Source organism: Papio anubis, chromosome 1, assembly GCF_008728515.1.
Source record: "Papio anubis isolate 15944 chromosome 1, Panubis1.0, whole genome shotgun sequence".
Classification (NCBI taxonomy): domain Eukaryota; kingdom Metazoa; phylum Chordata; class Mammalia; order Primates; family Cercopithecidae; genus Papio; species Papio anubis.
The window spans coordinates 16322011-16343063 of NC_044976.1; the positions used below are offsets into that span (position 1 = coordinate 16322011).

General features: G+C 50.1%; 1 protein-coding gene across 2 annotated transcripts in view; it reads left to right on the forward strand.

Moving 5' to 3' along the window:
- The first annotated feature begins 20574 nt into the window (after positions 1-20574).
- Positions 20575-21053, forward strand: part of IGSF21 (immunoglobin superfamily member 21) — a 270820-nt gene continuing 270341 nt past the window's right edge. For both annotated transcript variants that reach the window (XM_003891213.4, XM_017957665.2), the window contains exon 1: positions 20575-21038. In XM_003891213.4, the coding sequence (XP_003891262.2) occupies positions 20969-21038 (70 nt within the window). In that variant the 5' untranslated portion in view covers positions 20575-20968. The remainder of the gene's footprint in view (positions 21039-21053) is intronic.

The following is a 21053-nucleotide window of genomic DNA, read 5'->3' on the forward strand; positions in this document are numbered from 1 at the left end:
TAATCATTTCAGTATCCTTTCTCTTGGCACACAATAGGTATATATACTGTATTTACTTAGGGAACCATTTTGTCTAAGGAGGATAGAACAGAGTCTTGACCTCTGAGAATATCCCTGCTATGTTTCATCTCCCCACCTCCATTCCCCAACACCCCTTCCTGGTACAGACCCCTTGGCCCCTGGAGACCTTCGAGCTCTGGGTCCCATGTTCCCCCTCCCTACCTCTTCATTAATCTTGATTAGGGAGTCCTTGCACTGGAGTTCATTTTCTTGCAGATGCATATCAGTCATGTAGCAGGGAATCTCTCCCGTGCTAATGAGGAATCATAGTCTTGCCATGTTATTACTTAGCTAATTAGTACACAGGCTTCTTTGGGGGGGAAAAGGTCAGGAAAGATATTGGCAGAAAGTTGTGATTTTCAAGGGGACTGGGCATGGTGGTGAGGTCCAGAAAAGGAGGAAAGGCGTTGAACTCCCAGCTTCTCCATCCTGCTGGACTCGTCCCAGGAAGTCAGGCCAGGGCAGAGAAGGTTTCAGGCATCCCTACCTTGAGCCGGTGTCTGCACACAACCTCAGCTCACTGGATCTAGGCCACAAGAGCCTCTGGCTTGTGAATCGGATTCAATGTCCTAATTAAGAAAGAGGCTGAGATGGGATAGGCAGTTCCTGAGGGCAGGAGGACTGTTTGGCTGCAGGCAGGGTTGGGAAGCATTGTCCAGGCCAGTCTGGAGACCAGGAAACCAAAGCCCTCCTGTCAACAGCTGAACTAGAGCAGAGGCGGTTACTGCTGTGGCATCTGCCTTCTCCAAGCTCTTTGTTCTGCCAAAAAGAAAAAAAAAAGAAAAAAAACCTCAGAGCTGGACAGTAGTTGAGGCTGTAAAAACAGATTTGATTCAGGACTGTTGTAATAGAGGAAAACAGACCAGCGTAGAACCAGGCTCATTTCTGAATACGCCCTGGGAAAGTGTGAATTTTTAGCCAAGGAGCAGGTTGGGGTATAGTCTGCCCTTTGTATCTGCCAGTTCCTCATCTGCAGGTTCAACCAGCTATGGTCAAAAATATTTGCAAAGAATACATACATAAAAACTAACAATACAACAACAACAAAAAATTAATAATAAAAACAACACAGTATAACAACTATTTACATAGCACTTATATTGGGTATTATAAATAATCTAGAAATGATTTGAAGTAAACAGGAAGATATACATAGGTTATATGTATATACTACATCATTTTATATGAGACTTGAGCATTCTCAATTTTTGGTCCTAGAACTAGTTTCCCAGACAATACCAAGGGATGAGAAACAACACCTGGGGGATGTGGAGGATGGGGCACCCTATCAGATATGGAGGATGGGGGATTCTGGTTAAACCGACTTAGCAGGATTCTTGCTAAAACTGGATTCCACAAGGAAGTGCATGAATGGACCTCAGAGGAAGTTCTGGAACCCGACTAAAGTTTGAACAAGCAAAGAATCTTTGTCAGTTCTTCTGCTAAAATTCCAGGGAGGGGGTCTGGATCACCTGCCAGCCCCTCGGTAACGGGAGGGTGTCACCACTGCACTGACACCTTATGGAAGGGTTAATCCTTCCAAAGGAAATCAGAGCCATGTTAGGAAGTGGGAATAGGTGCCAGACAGACAAGGTAAAAAGGGCTGCTCTGCCTCCCCCTTAAAGAAGTGTCCTTCTTTCATTCAACAAAGATATATTAGGTGCCTATTATGCGAATATAGCACCTTGAATATGGCACCTTGGGATGTGCTTAAGGAATTAACAGAGAGGTCCTTAGGGGACAGCATTAGAGAGACCCCCATGCATCCCTCAGGGGCACACGATGGAGGGCATGCTAGTCACAAGGTCCCACAAGGGATGGGGGCCTGGGAAGAGATCTGCAGTTTGAGGGTTGTAACATCCCAGGCAATTGCAAAGCAGAGTGGGGTCAGGACCAGGAAGGCAGCACAGCCTAGTAGGTCAGACAGATCTTGGCCACAGGCCATGAGACTTTAGGCAGTTCATGTCTCTGGGCCTCACCTTCTCCATCTGTAAAATGGGATGACATAAATAAAGGGTACAATAAAAGCCTGACACATGGTGGGTGCCCAGGACTTGTTGGGGAGGTGGGGGTAGGGTCCAGCGTTTGGTCCAAGGAGTAAATGTGTCTCTATCAGGGACCAGTTTAAAAGCTCAGGCTTCAAGAAGGAAATGCAATGAAAGACTGGGAAGGCCAGCTCAAGACAGAATGAGGTAAGACCGTCCAGGAAAGTCCTTTAGTTGGATTCTGCTAGAGGGTCTGGGGATGCATTGGCTAACTTAAAAATGGTTGCAAACTTGAGACAGCCATCTTCCCAACTAAACAGCAATGCTCTCAACGTGGGGAGTGTGCTTCCTGCATCAGATCAGGCCTTCTCCTGGGAAGAGGTTGTGCCTCCCTCATCAGTATAGTGTTTGACAGCACAGACTGCAGATAACTGCTTCTGTTCGAATCCTTTCTCTGCCACTTCTTAGCTGTGTGACCTTGTGTAAGTTACGTGGCCCCTTTGAGCCTCAGTTTCCATATCTATGAAATGGGGATATTAGTGGTTCTTACGTCATAAAATATATGCATGCAAAGCCCACATTAGGTGATTTTAAAATTTTTTCTTTATTTATCTTTTATAAAATGGGGTCTCACTATGTTGCCCAGGCTAGCATGCAGTGGCTACTCAAAGGAGCAATCATAGTGCACTACACCTGCAAACCCCTGGGTTCAAGACAGCCTCCCACCTCAGCCTCTTGAGTAGTTGGGACTACATGCATCCTTCCCCACACCCAGCTGATATTAAGTGTTTAATAAGTATTCACTTGTGTACTAGTCATCAACTACTGCATAACGCATACCCCAAAATGCAGTCATGTAAAACAACATTGCTAAAGAATTGAGGGTCAGGAATCCAGGTGTGGCTTAGCTGGGTCCTCTGGCCAGGGATGTCCTGCAGTCTGATTGAAATATCAGCCCAGGCTGTGCTCACGTCAGGGTTTGACTGAGAACAGATCTGCCACCAAGCTCCCTCCACCCACGGTTGGCAAGATCAGTTCCCCACGTGTTGCTGGGCCTTGGCCTGGGAAGCTGTTGTCTTCCCTCCTTTCCTTGCCACATGGGCCTCTGCACAGGGCAGCGCACAACATGGCGGCTTGTGCTATCAGAGCCAACAGGGGAGGGGCCTGGAGAGAGCGCAGGCAGGCCAAAGCCACAGTCTTTTGTAACCTAATCCCAGAAGGGACCTCCCATCACTTTCCCTATTCTATTCATTAGAAGGGAGTCAGTCTGTCCAGCCTGCACTCAAGCAGAGGGGATTGCATAGACCCGTGAATAGCAGGAAGCCTCATCAGGGCCACATCGGAAGTTGCGTTTCAGACCTAGACTGGGGGCTGCCTGTGAGAAGGGATGAGGAGAATGGGCTTTGTCTTTTCCTTCACTGCTGTGTCTCCAGCACCTAGAAAAATGCCTGGCATGACACAGGAGCTCCACAAATGTTTGTCCAGTGTATCAGAATGAGGGTCCCTTGGGGCAGGGGCTGGATAAACAGGAGCTTCCTCTCCCCTCTATCCCCCTCTGAGCACCCAGACAGAATACTGCAGCCCTGAGCCCCGAATAATCCCCCTGAGGAGAGCCTTGCCTACTCAGAAAAGCCTCTGGTGGCATTGCAGTGTTTTGCTCCTGACCTCCCCCTCTGAGGGAAGGCAAATTCCATTCAGAAGGAGATGTGTGAAAATTGGATTTGCTGCCGGGTCAAACTTTGCTGTGTTTTATCCCGGCTGTCACCTGCCTTTGAAACACAGAATGTTTCTCCAAATGATGCCTCTCACTCGTGGCCCCTCCTTTCTGGAATCAGAGCCCATGAGCTTCCACTGGCTTCCTCTGGGCCATCTCTCTGGCTGCTGCCCGGCCCAGGCCACGTTCCTCTCTCTCCTTGTCCCTTGCTGTGGTCCCTTGACTGGTATCCTCATCTCCACCCAGTCCCCCTCCTTCCCATTTTTCACGCAGTCAGAGAGGCCTTCAAAAACACAAATCGGATCACATAATTCTTCTCCTTAAAGCCTTCTCCTAGCTTCCTATTGTTCTGGAGTAAAATCCCAACTCCCACCCTGCAGGCTTTGGCCCTGCCACCTCTCCCAGCTCATCTCCTAAAAGAGGTCCTAGGCCCTCCCTTGCCACAGGCGTGGTCTGCCAGTTCCTGAAACATGGAAGCTCTTCCTCCCCACAAGGCTTTGCTCTGTTCTGTCTGCCTGGGCTCTTCCCCTGGCTCTTTGCAGTGCTGGCTCCTTATCCTTCTTATCTAGCTTAGTAGTCACCTCTTCAGAGAAGCCTTCCCTGACTGCACTATGCTTCCATTATTACCATTCTCATCATCTTGTTTACCTATTTCCTGGTCCAGATTACAACTTGTAGTCATTTTGGTTTAATTGGTTCTATGAGGATGGAGGTGCCTAATAGGTCACAGCTATATCCCTTAGGTTCAGCACACGGTAGGACAAATGAATTTCCCCTTTCCTGCAGGGATTTCAGTAGCCTCTCCGCTGTCTGCCCTGCCCAGGACTCACCTCCTCCAACCCACTCAGGACATAGCTGCCAGGGAAAGCATAGCCCTGAACATGTCCCTCCCGCCCTGGAAGCCCTCAGTGGCTTCCCACTACTCAGAAGCATCAGGGACGCTTGGGCTCAGCTTCCAGACTGCAGCCAGCCAACCATTTCTTAACATTCCCTTCCATCCACCCCATGCTCTGGTCAAACTGGAATATTTGCTACATTCCTGAGCACTCCTTGCTCTTTTGTATCTCGGGGCTTTGGCAGGGATGTTTTCCCTCCACCTGGAAAGCCTTTCTCTCCTCTGCAAGACAAAAAATGCATCCTCATTTCAATTCGTCTCCTCCTCCAGGAAGCCTCTCTGGCTGCCTCTTTGGTGAAGAGGGAAGAACTTGGAAGTTGGTGTCAGGCCTGGGTCCATATCTCTGCTCTACCATTTGCAGAGCAAATGAGTATATGAATCCCTGTGTCTGAATCTGTTCAGTGGGAACAATTCTGACTCTCAGAGTCATTGAATGAAACACCTTATAAGAAAGCCTCATACACCATGGAATACCATGCAGCCATAAAAAAGGATGAGTTTGTGTCCTTTGTAGGGACATGGATGCCGCTGGAAACCATCATTCTTAGCAAACTATCACAAGAACAGAAACCAACACCGTGATGTTCTCACTCATAGGTGGGAACTGAACAATGAGATCACTTGACTCCGGAAGGGAACATCACACACCGGGCCTATCATGGGAGGAGGGAGGGAGTGGGATTGCATTGGGAGTTATACCTGATGTAATGATCTAGAAGTTGATGGGTGCTGACGAAGCTGATGGGTGCAGCACACCAACATGGCATAGGTATAAGACATATGCACAAACCTGCACGTTATGCTCATGTACCCTAGAACTTAAAGTATAATAATAAAATTAAAAAAAAAAAAAAAAAAAAAGAAAGCCTCTGGCCCAGAGGAGATGTCAAGTAGACGTGAGGCCCTTTCCAGGTTTACTGGTAACTTGTGATACTCCTTCACACTTCATCTTCTTATAATGCACTTGGGGTGAACCTGTTCTCCTCTGTCCCCACTGCCCCTTCTGGGCAGGACCATACCTTCTGCCTCTCCCTTCCCTTACCCTGCCTGCTAAGATATTTTCTTTATGCCAAGTCGGGTCTAGGGAGAGTCTGCTGAATGTCCTTGACCTTTCCTCTTCTCTGGATATTCTTTCTTTACAGAGAAAAGCAACTCAGTACAATTTTATGCTAATTCATGCATTCTTTTACCGAGCTTCTATCATGTGAACAAGAGCCTGGTGGAATTTTCATTTTAGGATGTTGGAACTGCCATCGTTCATTCGGTCAACAAACATCTGTCTACCACGGTTGTGAGTGTTCAGTTACCCCAGTAATGTCTCTAGCTCCCTGGTGGCAGTCATTAGCTATTGCCCAGGGCACTTGAGTCCCTCTTTCCTATAGTTCAATCTGTTCTTAAGGACCATTCTCCAAGCTTCTAGACATTGTTCTTCCCCACTGGATAGCTGTGGCTCTGCTCTGTGTCTATAGTGAGGCCTGCCAGATGCAGGACCCTTGAAGGCAGACAGCTGTGAAATCCTCCCTGACCCGCTGTGGCCAGGGAGGGCAGTCTGGCATTCTCTGCCTCTCAGGCTCCTGTGTGCACTTCAGTCTCTCTGACCAGGCTCAGAGACGGCTTCAGAAGCAGCCAGGGGTGCAGGGCAGGTCTCCCTCCTTAAAGAGGAGCAACTGTCTGATCCAGCAGTTTCACGTCTGGGGATATATTCCAACAGAAAACAGGATTTCAAAGGGATATTTGTACCCCCATGTGTAGAGCAAGATTATACACAAAAACCAAGCAACGCAAGCAACGCAAGGGTCCATCTGCTGAGGAGCGGATAAGCAAAATGTAGTCTATCCATACAACAGAATATTATTCAGCCTTCAAAAAGAAGGAAATTCCGACGCATGTGACAACGTGGATGAAACTTGAGGACATTATGCAAAGTGAATAAGGCAGTCACATAAAGACAAATACTATGTCGGACTACTTGCATGAGGTATCTAAAACAGGAAGTGGAAAGATGGTTGCCAGGGGGCGGGAGAGCGGGAGTCGGGAGTTATTTAATGTGCATGGAGTTTCCGTTTTGCAAGATAATATGGTTCTGGAGAGCTGTTTCCCAACAATGGAATCTACTTAACACTACTGAGCTGTCCTCTTAAACACTGTTAAGACAGTGAATTTTGTGGTTTGTGTATTTTACCACAGTGAAACATGTAAGAGAAAAAGAGAAAGAGAGGTACAGAGAAGGCCTTCTGGGTAAGAGCACCTCATCAGGTAGGAATGGCCTTAAGGGATCTGGCCTTGGCCTCTGAGCCCTACCTCCTCCCTAAGGGCCCTCAGCTTTTACTTCTTCTCCCGCCAGACTCAGCAACCCTCCCTGTTTATCAGTGGCCTGAGTGTGGATGCACCTTCTTTCCTCTTACAACGCTGATCACAGCTGATTTCAGCTGCTATGTCCAGCTTTTCTAAAAAAGAAATAAAGTAGAAAGGAAATAAACAGAGAACAACCAAATTGGAAAACCATGTTTCCACCATCCAACAACGGCCAACTTGTTTCTGTGGATTCCGAGCCCTGCTCTGTCCCAGAAGGGCTACCCTCTGATGGCCTCATTTAATTCGTCATTTAGAAACAAAGATACTTTTTGTATAGGGAAGCTATGCCTGGTTGGTATGGAGTTTCCTTACGTCCCCACTGCCAGAGCCGCAGACCACCACCAGCATCACAGGCTCTGCCTCTGCCTTTGCCTTTGCAATTGTATTAGTCTGTTCTCATGCTGCTGATGAAGACTGGGTAATTAATCAAGAAAAAGAGATCTAATGGACTCACAGTTCCATGTGGCTGAGGAGGCCTTACAATCATGGCAGAAGGCAAAAGGCACATCTTACGTGGCAGCAGGCAAAGACAGAGCGTGTGCGGGGAAACTCCCCTTTATAAAACCATCAGATCTCATGAGACTTATTCACTGTCATGAAAACAGCATGGAAAAGACCTGTTCCCATGATTCAATTACCTCCCACCAGGTCCCTCTCATGACATGTGGAAACTGTGGGAGCTACAATTCAAGATGAGACTTGAGTGGGGACACAGCCAACCCATATCAGCCATGTTATTTGGGGTTCTCACTTCTGGCATGCTGATGTCAGCAAGCCCCAGGCAATCTCCTTGTCCAGTCCACCCTGGTCACCGGCCCTTCAACTTGGCACCTGCTCTTAGGGGCTGCACCTCCACTGGACCTTCAAGATATAGTTGGGGCCTCCTGACACAGGGCCGGGGGGCTGGGACAGCCCTTTGTGGATAGAAAGTCTGCCAGTTCTGAGCCCTGGGGCTCGGCTCTGGGCCATCCAGCTGGCCTCCTGGGATAACTAAGCCTTGCAGGAGGATCCCTTCTTGATCTTCCACAGCATGGGGTGTGGGTTAAAGAACTGAGAGACTGGAGCTCAGCATCCTCTAACCCCCATCCTTGGCCATCAGAGAGCTGTAATTGCTCTAAAATCCATCTTCTTCCCAGGCACATCCCTGCCAAAGCCCTTGGTTCCTCTCCCCTCCCCCTGCCCCGCCCTCTCTCTATCTCTCTCTGACTCTGGGGACCTGGCAGATGAAAGCCATCCTTTCTCTGTTCCAGCCCAATCCTGATGAAAGCTGGACCTGGGTTGCTGGGATGCAGCTTTCAGAGGGGGTGTCGGCGTAATGAGCTTGCTTCCAGACCATATGTTTGCTCTTCAGCCAGCGTCACTGTGGGGCTGCTTTGGGGGACTCAGCACAGGACGGCGCAACCCCTGACTGGAATTCACAGACCATCCCTCGTGCAAAGCAGGCAGCTGAGACAGCAACTCTACAGGCCACCTAGAGAAGAGCGTCACCCTCACCTGTGGTCAAACCTGGGCTGGACCACTCCATAGCCTTGTGACCTGGCACTAAGTCCTTACCCTTCCTGAAATTCAGTTTTCCTCATCAGTAAACAGGAATAACATGCCTCCTCGCACTGCCTTACTGTCATGTTCAAATGCGATTATCTATGTAAAGCCCCCAGCCCTGGAGCTGGAGGTCAATGAATGCTATTTCCTGTCCTCCTTTCTGAAACAGGTGAGGAAATCTGCAATGCCTGGAACAGCCATTGTTTGCATTACTAGATGCCGCCTTGTTCTGTCTCTCACCTGCTCCAAATGAAGGACTGGGGAGGAATAACGATAGGCCTCTTGCAGTTGTATATTACTGTTCTCAGAGTAATATACAAATTCTTCGTCATACTTGTTCCCTTAAGGGAAAAAAAAAAAAACCTGGGAGTCTTCCAGGGAAGGCACAATTAACTCCACTTTGTAGACAGAGATACCAAGGTCCAGCGAGGGCAACGACCTCATTCAAGGACCTCATTCAAGGTCACAGAGCCAGGAAGTGGCTGAGTTAAGATGGGAACCCAGATCAGGGTGCTTTTGTTGGCTTTCGTTTTGTTTTTAAGCTTTGTTATGGAAAGTTTGCCAAGGCCTCACCCTGTTCTCAGGAGTGTATCAGGGTAGACATCATTCTCAGGAGATGGGGCCAGGGAAGCTGTCAGGCCAGGAGAGGTGCTTTCGTACCCAGCAGAGCCCACGCCCCGGATGAACTAATTACCATGCTCCCTCACACTCATACCGAGCCTTTCTTCCAGAGAGACCCTAAAGTGCTTCTGAGCTGCTCGTACATATTTATATGCCTGCGTGCACGATAAAAATAAAACCACTTCACCCACCGCTGAAATGCAGCCTCTCGGGGTGTGAAATACGGGGCTTATGGAACAACGGCGAGGAGCGGCTCTGAAGGAGAGGCGTGTGTCCCTCCTGACATTGCAAGGGGGCAGCTGGAGGGAGGTGGAATTTAATTATGTGGGTGAGTAAGCGCTGGACGTGGAAGTAGAAGCCAGGAAGACTGTGGGTCCCTGGGCACCTGGGACTCCCTTGGCCTCCCTGGGATGGAGAGCTTGTCCTGCCAGGGAGAATGGTATCAGCTAGAGGAGTGCATGGGCCCCTCAGCTTCCATCTGTTTACAGACCCCTGAACCCCACTCCCTGGGAGCTGCCTGCAGGTATGTGGGCTCCAGCCTTCTGCCCTCCAAAACCCAATGTGCCACCAAGCACTATTTCTTCCTTTAAAGGAAGGCCCCAGGAGGCGTTGGTTAGTTAAGACCTCGTGGAGTGAGGACCAGCAACTTTGCTGCTGTCCGGTCAAGGCAGTTGTAGGTAAGAAAGGTGCCATTCTCAGAAGAAGCTGAGCTTCTTTTCTGGCCATGGCAACCTTTCAATGGTTCTTTGACTTTGTTCTGATTTCTGGTGCTGAACCTTGCTGTACATTGAGACTTCTGCTCCTGCCTGCCCTCTTTTCCCTCCCTCCCTCCCTCCCTCTCTCCTTCTCTCCCTCTTTCTTTCCTTCCTTTCCTTCCCTCTTTATTTCCCTTTCTTTCTTCCTCCCCAGTCCTTCTCTCCCTTCCTTTCTCCCTCCTTCCTTCCTCTGTTCTTTCCTCCCTTCCTATCTTCCTTCCTTCCTTCCTCCCTCTTTTTCTCCCTCTTTCTTTCCTTCTTTTCTTCTTTCTTTCCTTCCTTTCTTCTTTCTTTCTTTCCTTTCTTCTTTCTTTCTTTCTTTTCCTTCCTTCTCTTCCTTCCTCCATCTACCCTTCTTTCCTTCTCTTCCTGCCTCCCTTCCTTCCTCCGTTCTTTCCTCCCTTCCTTCCCCCCTTCCTTTCTTCCTTCCTCCCTCCTTGTCTCCCTCTTTCTTTCCTTCCTTTCTTCTTTCTTTCCTTCCTCTCTTTCTTTCCTTCCTCCCTCCCTTCTTGTTTTCTTGCTTTCTTGCTTGCTTTCTTGCTTGCTTTCTTCCTTTCCTCTCTCCCTTCCTCCCTTCTCCTTTCTTCCTCCCTGATGTATTTTGGATATTTTTCACTTCCAAATCTCATGTTGGAATTGATCTTCAGGGTTGGAAATGGGGCCTAATGGGAGATGTTTGGTGCCCTCCCTGATACTTCAGTGGTGAGTGAGGTCTACCTCTCTAGGTTACTGTGAGATCTGATTGTTAAGAAGAGCCTGACACCTCCTCCTCTTTCCCTTGCTCCCTCTGTTGCCATGTGACACTCCTGCTCCCCTCTACCTTCCACCATGAGTAAAAGCTTCCTGAGGCCTCACCAGAAGCTGAGCATATGCCAGTGCCATGCTTGTACAGTCCGCAGAACCACGAGCCAAATAAACCTTTCTTTATAAATTACCAGTCTCAGGTGTTCCCTTATAGCAACACAAGATGGACTAATACACCTGCCCTGTACTTTGCCCATCTGACCACTATAGTCTTAATCCCCTGGTGCAAGCACAGAGGCTGAAAAAGCCAAGAGAAGGCATCCAATGTACCAATGTAGGCTTCCTGAACTAGTGACAAAGAAAGCTGAGCTCTGGAGCAGGAGCAGAATTTAGCCAGTGTAAAGGATGTGTGTGGGGTGCATGGGACAGGGTAGGGGAGATGGGAGAGAGAGGGGAGCTTGGCTGGCTATCTCAGGCAGAGGGGGTAGCATGTAGAAAGGTCTGCAATCAGGAGAGAGAGCTTCATGAACTCTGAGAACTGAACATGTGAACAAAGCTGCAGAAGGGAGCCCAGGATGGAGCTGAAGACCCTCGTAAACCATTCCAGGAATGCTGGCTTTAGTGTGCAGGCCCTGGGGAGCCAGTGAAGGACTTTAAGGGAGGTGTCCTGATAAGCTTGTAACCCTGGGTGTACCCGGGTGACCTGGATGTGGATAGTTGAGGGTGGTGCTTTCTACAGAAGATGAGGTCTAAGGAATGGAGCAGATGTCAGATCTGGGGAGGCCCAACTGTCCTTCCTTTATGTGGAGGCCTGAGTGAGGTGATGACTGGGGACACAGCAGGAGGGCAGGAGCCTGAGAGAGGCATCTGGGAAAGAGAAAGTAAGTGGACCAGGCAGTGGGTACAGCTCTGCTGGCAATGAGATCTGGTGAGCAGAGACAGGCTGTCTGCCCTGAGATGTTGGCGCTCAGGTGGTCTTGATTCTGTACCAACACTTGCCAACTGTGTGCTCCTCAGGGCACAAACCATGTCCTTTTGCTTCTGTGTCCCTGGTACCCAGCTCAGTGCCTGGGCCAGAGGAGCAGTCCAATAAACACGTGTGTTCTTCAAAGCCCTCAGCGGCAGCAGTGATCCATTAGAACCATTTGTTTAGGGAACCTGGTATAATGCTGTTAAGGATTGGGGGCCCCTGAGCCCATGACTCTCAGCTGCCATGCCCCCAGTACCTAGGCACCTTCCCTTGAAGACATTAAAAGTGTAAACAATGCCTCTGTGTTCCCAGGGCTAGCAGTCCATTAGCACTCCTTTCAGGAAAAGATAGCTTTGAAAGGTTAGTGATTCTCCCTGTGTGCCTCTCAATAGCCTTTCGTTCCAGGGAAATATTCCAATCTGATTCACCAACTGCCTCTTTGGAAGATCATCCTCTTGCCAGGGACAATGGAGAGCAGGACAGGAGGCTGAGCATGGGTGGAAGTCAACACAAGGAAGCCAGGGAGGGGAGATAGCGTTAGGTGACCGGCTGGGGTATGGGATTGCTTCCGTCTTCAATCAGTAGTGGAGAGAGAAAGGAGGAAGAAAAAGAGCACCTTGGTGGAGATGTGAGGGCTCCAAGGATGATGAAGCATCTTCTGGGACTGAGAAGGAACTGGTCAATACAGGAAGAACTAATGTCGAGAGTCACCAAATCTCAAACTGGCATGTGCATCTCGTTCATTTGTTCAATGCAGTTTTCATTGCTCCTTTGCTATCCTTCAGCATTCACCGCCCTGTGTGGTCTACAATAACCCTGCCTAACCTCACAGCCTCCTCCCCCTACACCCACTGGTTCCTTGGACTACTTGCTGTCTCCCGGAAGGCAATGTTTGCTGCATGCTTTTGTAAGGCATCGCACATGCAGCTCTGCCCCCAAAGCTTTTCTTTCCCTGGCTAACTTGGGCATCCTTCAGAGCTTTAGGTCTCACCTCCTGCAGAAAGCCAGTCTCCCAAGTCCTAGCTCAGTGCCAGGTGCAGAGTAATCGCTTCCATAGTGGCAGAGGAAGGAAGAGATGAAGAGAAGGAAAGCGGAGGTGGACTTGTTCCCTGAAAAGCCATAGGTTGTTAGGGGCCTCGGAAAGCCAGCCCAGCCTTTGCCTCTTACAAATGAAAACTGTGAAGCCCAGAGAAATGAAATCACTTCCCTGTCCTATAAATCAAATGGGGATTTTCTCCAATGTTTCAGGGCCTAGAAACTCAAGAGGGAAAATAGGCTAAGGAAATTGTCAGGCTTCACTGGATGGCGTTTGTAATTAATCAGAGGACTTTTGTAACAAATGCCTCTTCATTCCCCAACTGAGTGACGAGCCTGGTTAGCTGGACCTTCCTTCTTTGCTCCGAGTTCCTCCAGAACCACGTGACCCAGGCTCGAGAGGGGTGGTGTGGAAGATAATAAAATAAGGAACAAAGTGAAATGGGCCCAGACTTCCCAAAGCATGGACTACTACCTGGGGAGGCAAGACACATGGGTGAACTGGCTGAAGAGAGCATTGCTGCGTTATGCAGGAGGGACAAAATGCCCCTCCAAGAGTGCAGGGAGCCGACAGTCTTGCTTTGGGTCTCATCTATAGTATTATGGACCCATTGCACAATTGTGGCTAATTAGGGAGCTTAAGTATTTGTGTTTTGTAATAGCCTTAGTCACTGCAAATATAATAAAGCCTAAAGAATTCATAAAACAGGAAGCTGGTTCGTTTTACAGAATATAGATAGGCCCTTGAACTTGAAAGGTTGTGAAAATGGAACAAATCATGTATTCGATGGCGCCACCTGTTGTCAATGTGTGATATTGCAGCTTGTCAAGGAAAGGAGGAAAGGGGCGGCTCCAAGGGTGACCTCAGAAGATCCCAGTGGCGGCTGGACAATGTCGAGACGAGAGTTCAGAGCCAGGAATAGACTGACTGACGCTGGAAAATGCCACAGAGGAAAAACGAATCACAGGTTCTGTTCTCATTGGCTTTTTCCTTTGATTTGGAGTCATGGCCAACATCTGACTCTCTTGAGATCTTGACCCTGGGAGTCTTTATCCACCCCTCTCCACTTAAGAATGTAGGAAGCTAAGGACAAAAAGAAGGAGCCACAGTGTGGGATGATTACAGCATCATATGGCTGCCTCAGCTTTCGGTAAAAGTTGTTACAGCTAATGTTTATTGGGTGCTTATGTCATTTGAAGCATTGTCTTAATAAATCAGCACAGCTTGATAGGTTGGTACTGTTATCCGCATTCCTATTTTACAGATGGGGAAATGGAAACACAGGAAGGTTAAATAATTTTCACAAGTTCTTACAGAAGTTTCCTCCTTCCGTTCCTTCCTTCCTCCCTCCCTCCCTTCCTCCCTTCCTTCCTCCCTTCCCTCCCTCCCTCCTTCCTTCCTCCCTCCCTCCCTTCCTTCCTTCCCTCCTTCCATCCTTCCTTCCTTCCTGCCTTCCTTCCTTCCTTTCTCCCTCTCTTCCCTCCCTCCCCCTCCCCTCTCTCCCTCCCTTCCTTCCTTCTTTCCTTCCCTCCTTCCTCCCTTCCTTCTTTCCTTCCTTCGTTTCTTCCTCCCTCCCTCCTTCTTCTCCCTCTCTTCCCTCCCTCCCTCTTCCCCCTCTTCCTCCCTTCCTTCTTCCTTTCTTCCTTCCCTCCTTCCTAACTCCCTCCCTCCCTACTTCCTTTCTTTCCTTCCTTCCTTCCTTCCTTCCTTCCTTCCTCTCTTCCAACCATCATTTTTTTTTGAGTGCTGAAGCTGGGATTTGAGCCTAGGCAGTCCAACTCTGGAGCTTAAAGCCCATGCTTTAAGCCGGTGCACTTGACTACCTCTGTTGGCACCTTCTAACTATGACTAATATCTGTTGGTCTAGGTCTCTCACACTTAGCAAATGCAGTGATACAGGAAAAAGTAAAAATCTTGCTGATGCTTTCTAACCTTGGTTCATCTATCCATGCTTCCATCCATGTCCTTATCCACCCAACAATCCTTTCTCTAATCCATCTGTCAACCCACCCACCCACCTACCATTACTCATCTGCCCACTCACCCATCCATCCATCCATTCATCCAAGGATTCCCATATCCATCCATACAATCATTCTCACATCCTTCCACCCATCCATTCATCCACCGACCCAGTAATTCTCATAACCAACTTCCTTCCTTGCATTTATCCAACAGTCACTTTCTTGAGCACCTACCACCTGTCAGACACAGTCAATACAGAGATGAATCAGCTGTGGTTCCTACGCTTATGTTGGTCACATTCCCGGACATCCATAAAACAATGTTACAGGTGCTGGTCCTGTGATCAGAAAGGCGAGTTACGCCTGACCCTGAGGGAGGGGAAAGAAAGGCTTCTCAACAGACGTGACTATCAACCTTGGCCTTAATGGATGAGTGGGAATTGTTGGTTGGAGAAGGGGAGATGGCTATCAGGCAGGTAGAACAGGACCAGCAAAGGTAGAGAGGCAACAAAAGCCCCATAGTGTTGGAGGGACAGAGAATGATCCAGAGCATGAGGTGAGGGAGAGCAGGGGAAGGAGGGACAAAACCAGAGGGGGCTTAGGATGCAGCCAAGGGGGCATACTAAAGAGCTTGGGCTTTCGACAATACAGAGTGCTGTGAAAATAGAGAGCAGAGGAGTTGAGGTACAGACATGGTCAGAACCGTGTAGGAGAAAGGTCTCTCCAACGGTAGCAAGGAGGATGAACTGGGGAGGCTGGGTCTGGCAGCAGGGAACAGTTAGAAGAGATCATCTGGATTCAAATGACAGCTTCACCTCTTATTGACTCTATGCCCTTAGGCCAGGGCTTGCATTTCTATGTGTCTCAGTATTCTTGTTTATTCCATAGTCTAAACACAGAAACTACCCACAAGATTCTGGAAAGAATTCAACGAATAGTACAAGCAAAGTATAGCACTTGGCACATAGTAAGCACTCAATAAATGGCATCAATTGGCAATGGTTGTTATTATTATTATTACTATTTCTACTGCTATGACATCGAGGAAGAGATCGGGAGGCTTGTTCAGGGCCAGAGTGGCATTTTCCACCCTGTGATTCACAGAGCTCTTGCTCACACGATGTTAATAGGTATTAATGGAAAGAGGGTTCTGAGGCCAAACAAGTGTGGACTTCAACCAAATAAAACTGGAAAACGAACACGGACAACCCAAACACAAAAAAACTGCAGGACTTCTCCTAACCTTTCATAGGCTCATGTGAACTATAAACTTCTGAGTGGAGAACAGATGAGTTTGTAGCATTTCTCGAATATATTTAGCCATGAAACCCTCTTGCAAGAAATGTTTATTACAAACGTGCAAAACAAATGGTCAGTGGGACCCGTTTTGGGGAACAATGGTCCTCCCAGGTCTAGTCCTTTTCTCTGGTCCCATAATGCTGAGGCCCCTTCTCCAGCCCACAGCTCGAGGTTCCCACGCACACCTGCTGACATCTTCCACCGAGAATATGTGATGGAACTTGAGAGCCCAGGTGGGGCTGAGCTTCATTAAGGACGGAGCATTGGACTTCATTCCAAGTGGCTGACTCCATATCAATTTGGGTCACTGGTGTTAAGGTGTCACTTTCAGTTGCATTTAATTTAAACAAACAATAAAAAGCTCTGTCCTGACTGCGATGGAAGGTGGTGGAGGTTTAATTCCAGCACAGCGAGGCAGAGTGCAGGATAGGAAAGCCGGAGGCCTGCAGGACTCAGTGGGTTGATGAGAGAGGGAGAGAGGAGGATAGAGAGGGAGAGAAATGTGGACCTCTGGGCAGGGCCTGTCTGGGGAAGCCCACACTAGATCCTTGTCCCCAGAATACAGTATCCTCTACCCTGGCCACCTTGGGTAATTCTTTTCACTTCTCTGAGACTCAGTTTCCTTATCTGTAAACCAGACATAAACGAAGTTGGCACAGAGGACTTCTAGGAGGATTAAATGAGATAAGAGAGGTGGAACACACTGGATTCATGAGTTTTTATATCCAAATACTGGCTTCCAAGATGTGTGCCTGTGTATGTGTGTGTGGACACGTGTGTGTGTGTTTCTGTATGTGTATGTATTCCTCTATGTGTGTGTGTACCCGCGTGTGTGTGTTCCTGTATGTGTGTGGACACGTGTGTGTGCACACTTGGGTGTGGACATATGTCTGTGTGTGTGCCTGGGTATGTGTGGACATTTGTGTGTGTGTGTGGATGTGTGTGTGTGTGCGCGCCTGTGTGTGTGTGTGTGGGCATTTGTGTGTGTTTCTGTATGTGTGTGTGGACACGTGTGTGTGTGTACACCCGTGTGCCTGTGTGTATGGACATTTGTGTGTGTGTGCCTGTGTGTGGGCATTTGTGGGTATGTGTGTGTGCCTGTGTGTATGTGTGTATGCTTGTGTGTGCCTGTGTTTGTGTATGTACACTTGTGTGTGTCTGTGTTTGTGTGTGGACACTTATCATGTGTGTGCCTGTATGTGTGTACACTCGTGTGTGTCTGTGTACATTTGTGTGTGTTCCTCTGTGTGTGTGTACACTTGTGTGTGTGTGCCTGTGTGTGTGTGGTGTACTGTGTCTAGGTAAGGTGTTTGAGAACTCTGGTTCTGGAGTTCTTTCTGGGTTCGAATCTGGTCCTATTCCTTAGCTGTATTGTATTGAGAAAGTTGCTTAACTTCTCTGAGCCTCAGCTTTGCTATCTGTAAGACAGGACTAATGATGGGACCTACCTCATGCATTATTGCGCAGTGTCAATGAATTTACATACATTAAATACTTTCATAGCACACTGCACAAAGAGTCACTTTCATAAGTACTTAAGACTCTTATTATTGAACCTCACTGGGTGTCCTGCTGCAAACCATCAGAGCCCACGCCCTTGGGAGCCAGGTTTGGGGAGGCAGTCATGTGCTGCATCCCTTCCCTTTCCCGGCAGGGAGGGCCGGGACTAGAGGTCACAGAGGGGCCCTTTGACCTCTGGGACTATTCCCTGGGGTCCGCAGAGGAGAAATTTGCTTTGTGCTGTAGCGCCCTCTGTTGGGAGAGCCTAGCTCAGCACTATGGACAGAGGGAGGCTGGGGGCAAACAGGCAAGGACTCAGGCTCAGCCAGTGTCCGAGGAAGAGGCCTGTCCTGCCGTGACTCTTGGGTCTGAGTGCCAGGACTGCAAAGTGGAGGCCCTGCCAATCTATTAGGAGACAGGAGCCAAGGGACGTTAAGCAAATTAAAAGCCCCAGGGCTGTCCCGGGTGACCTTTTCCTTTGGCTAAGTCACCCCACCCTGTGCCCTCTGCTAACTGTGCTTCTCAGTGCTCCAGAGATGTCTTTCTCTGGGACAAAAGAAAGGCTTCAAAGCTGTATCTCATGACACGGGAGCTGGAGGAGTGGGCTTCCCCGGAGAGGCTTGTGAAGGCAGCCGTATTGCTACTCTTGTTACCATATGGCCATAGACAAGCACACCACAGCCAGGCCCCTTTGGGCAAAACCAACCGTGCGCCTGGGCAGACACCTCCTCTCTGATGGGCCCAGTCAGAACACGTGATCCTGGCGCTCCGAGGAGGTTCACTGCCACAGGACGCCTACCAAGTCCCAGGCTTGTGCAAGGAGCTGAGGAACAGAGTGGATAAGACGGAATGACCTACCCTCATTCATTCATTCATTCATGCATCCATCCAACTGGTATTTGTAGAGGATCCACCATGTGCGAGGCACTGGCTAGGCATAATAATAATTATAATACAGGGTGATGTTAAAGAGAGTTGGGGTGATTCAGAAGTCCTGGGGCTGAAGGAGATCTCCAACACACCATCCCCAATCCTTGGTCCTAGGAAGCAGCCCTCCCTTGGCTGTTAGGCCTGCTTTCCTCTTCACTAGCGTATCCTCAGATGCCATTCTCTAGCTCCTTCTGTTGGCTCTCTTTTCTAGCTGGTGTGAACCATGGCTGGGAAGAAACATCACTAAGGGGCCCGGGAATCCCACCTGCTCCCTGGCCCTCATTTCCAAGGGCTGGGCTGCAAGGAGTGCAGCCAGGAAGCCTCACCCATTCAGGGTTCACCTGAGGAGCTGATGTTGTCCACCTGCTTGGCTGCACGCTGATTTGCAGCTGGGGCCGGGGAGTAGGAATGCCCACACAGTGATGCTTGGCATTTCCCTGCACAACTCAGACCAGCACAAGGGACCCCCCCAGCTTGATGCTGTTCCCCAGCCAGGGAGCGCCTTCCACAGAGGGCTTAGAACGTGGGATAGACTTTTGGGTTTGTTGACTTTTTCTTGGATCAGAGTGGGGAGGGGAGGGCTGGGGAGGAGGCAGTTAGGGACTGTGCCCTGCAGCCTGAGAAGAAGGCGAGGGGGAGAGGTGACCTCAAGCTGACCCTCAGCAGCCTGGAGAAGGGGAGACCTGGGTGGATGCGAGTGAAAGGGAGCAAAGAACAGCAGCCCAAGGGAGAAGAAAGGACCTAAGGCTCCAAGTGTTCAAGCCATATGCAGTCCAATCAACCTGGCAACCAATTAGTCTGATTCACAAAAAAAAAAAAAAAAAAAAAAAAAAAAAAAAATCCCACGTAGGGACAAACTGTAATCAAACACCTATTTATAAGGGTTTATTATGATCATTGTTATTATTTTACTGAGAGGATCATTCTAAAGCCTGTCAGGTGAACGTATGCTTTCAGATCTTCATAAATGCAAATCGCTGCTTCTGGGGCGGGTGAGCAAGCTGAGCCACAGGGCTGCCTTGGGAGGCCATGGGGTGAGGTTCCAGAGGGCAGGCGGAGGGAGCAGTTTGGTTTCATGGACACCTCTGCACAAAGCTCACCGAGAGGCAGCCCAGCAACCACCCATTGCCCACCCTACTCCCCACACTCCTCTCAGAGGGCTGCTGGAGATGGAACTGGCTATGTATCCATTGCCCATGTAGGTAAACAATGCAACACCCTGACTCGGAAACCTGCCAGAGCTAGGGAAGCTGGAGATTCTCCACAGAAGGCCTGGGTAAAGGGCCCTTCCTGAGTTCTGAGCCAGTTTTGCCCCTGGCTTTTCTGGTCCTTGTCAATCTCTTGGGTCCCTACCAATGGTGAAATTCTATCTCCTGAACTTCCTCATCTAACCACATCCCCAGCCCACCCCAAGGGCTAGAGTACCCCTCCCCTTCATCCTCACAGGAGGCCTCAAGGTCCACCGCCAGGGCTGAGGCTCAATGGTGTGTGCGTGTGTGTGTGTGTGTGTGTGTGTGTGTGTGTGTTGGTGGGAGAGTAATGGTAACATACAAGTCCCAAACCCGTTCTTCTCAGACCTGGGGAAAACCGGTGTCAGGTCTGGCAAAAAGGTGGAAACTTGGTCTGTGCCAGGAGGAAACAACCAGTTCCTCACCCATTCCTGGCTGGATCCCAGCATGTGGAAAAAAGACAGAACACACACATTTCCGTGGGTCCCTGGGGGAAGGAGCAGCCGTAATTGGGGAAGTTTCAGAACACGGAAACCCCTTAATCTTGCCCAACGAGGGCATTCATCGTTGGCAAGGCCAGAACTCCAGAGCCACACCCTGCCTGCCCTGCTCCCAGGATGGCATCTTTCCCTCTCGGGAGGGAGGCTGCCTCCTTTCATCAGACTGGGTAGTGGGGAGGGCGATGGTAATCCCGGGGATGCGGGGGTGCTAGGGGAAGGGGGATCCGACGGCAGGGCGGGGTGCTGGGTCACCTGGGTAAGGGTTAAGAAGCTGGAGGCAGCAAGCCAGTTTTGAGTGAGGGGAGAGGGGAGGTTAGGAAGGGGTGAACTCTCCTTCTCCCTGCAATAAATCGGCTTAGCGGACGAGAGCCGAACAGCCCAGAAAGGATTAAAGAAAAGTCTGTATAATACGCGGAGAGCGCGGCGAGGGGAGGGCGAGGAGGGCGGGGGGCGGGGAGAGGGGGAGGGACGGAGGGAGGGCGCGGGGAGCGGGGTGCTCTCGCCGCCGGGAGAGGCGAGCGCGAGGCAGAGAGCGCGCGATTCGGCTCCAAACTCCGGCGCTGCAGCCGATCCGACTCTGGGCCGCGGTGGGCACCGCGCGCAGCCGGGGAGCCGAGAACCGCGGCGCGTCCCGAAGACGCCCAGAGCTCGAGGGTTGCTACGCCTCGCAGAGCCGGAGCTGAGTCGAGCCGGGCGCCTGGGCGGCCCGGCCGCGGCGGCATGGGGGCGCCCCCGCGGCGCTCCGCTCTGCCCGCCACAGCCTCGGCCAGCGGCCGGAGGCAGGAGCGCGTCTGAGCCCATGGCGAGGGGACCCGCCGCCGCCGCCGCCACCGCCGCCGCCCCGCCACCGCAGCCAGCTCCCGGGCACCATGCGAGCCGTCCCGAGCCTCCGCCGCTGCGTCTGCCTGCTGCTCGCCGCGATCCTGGACCTGGCTTGCGGTGAGTGCGCGGGCG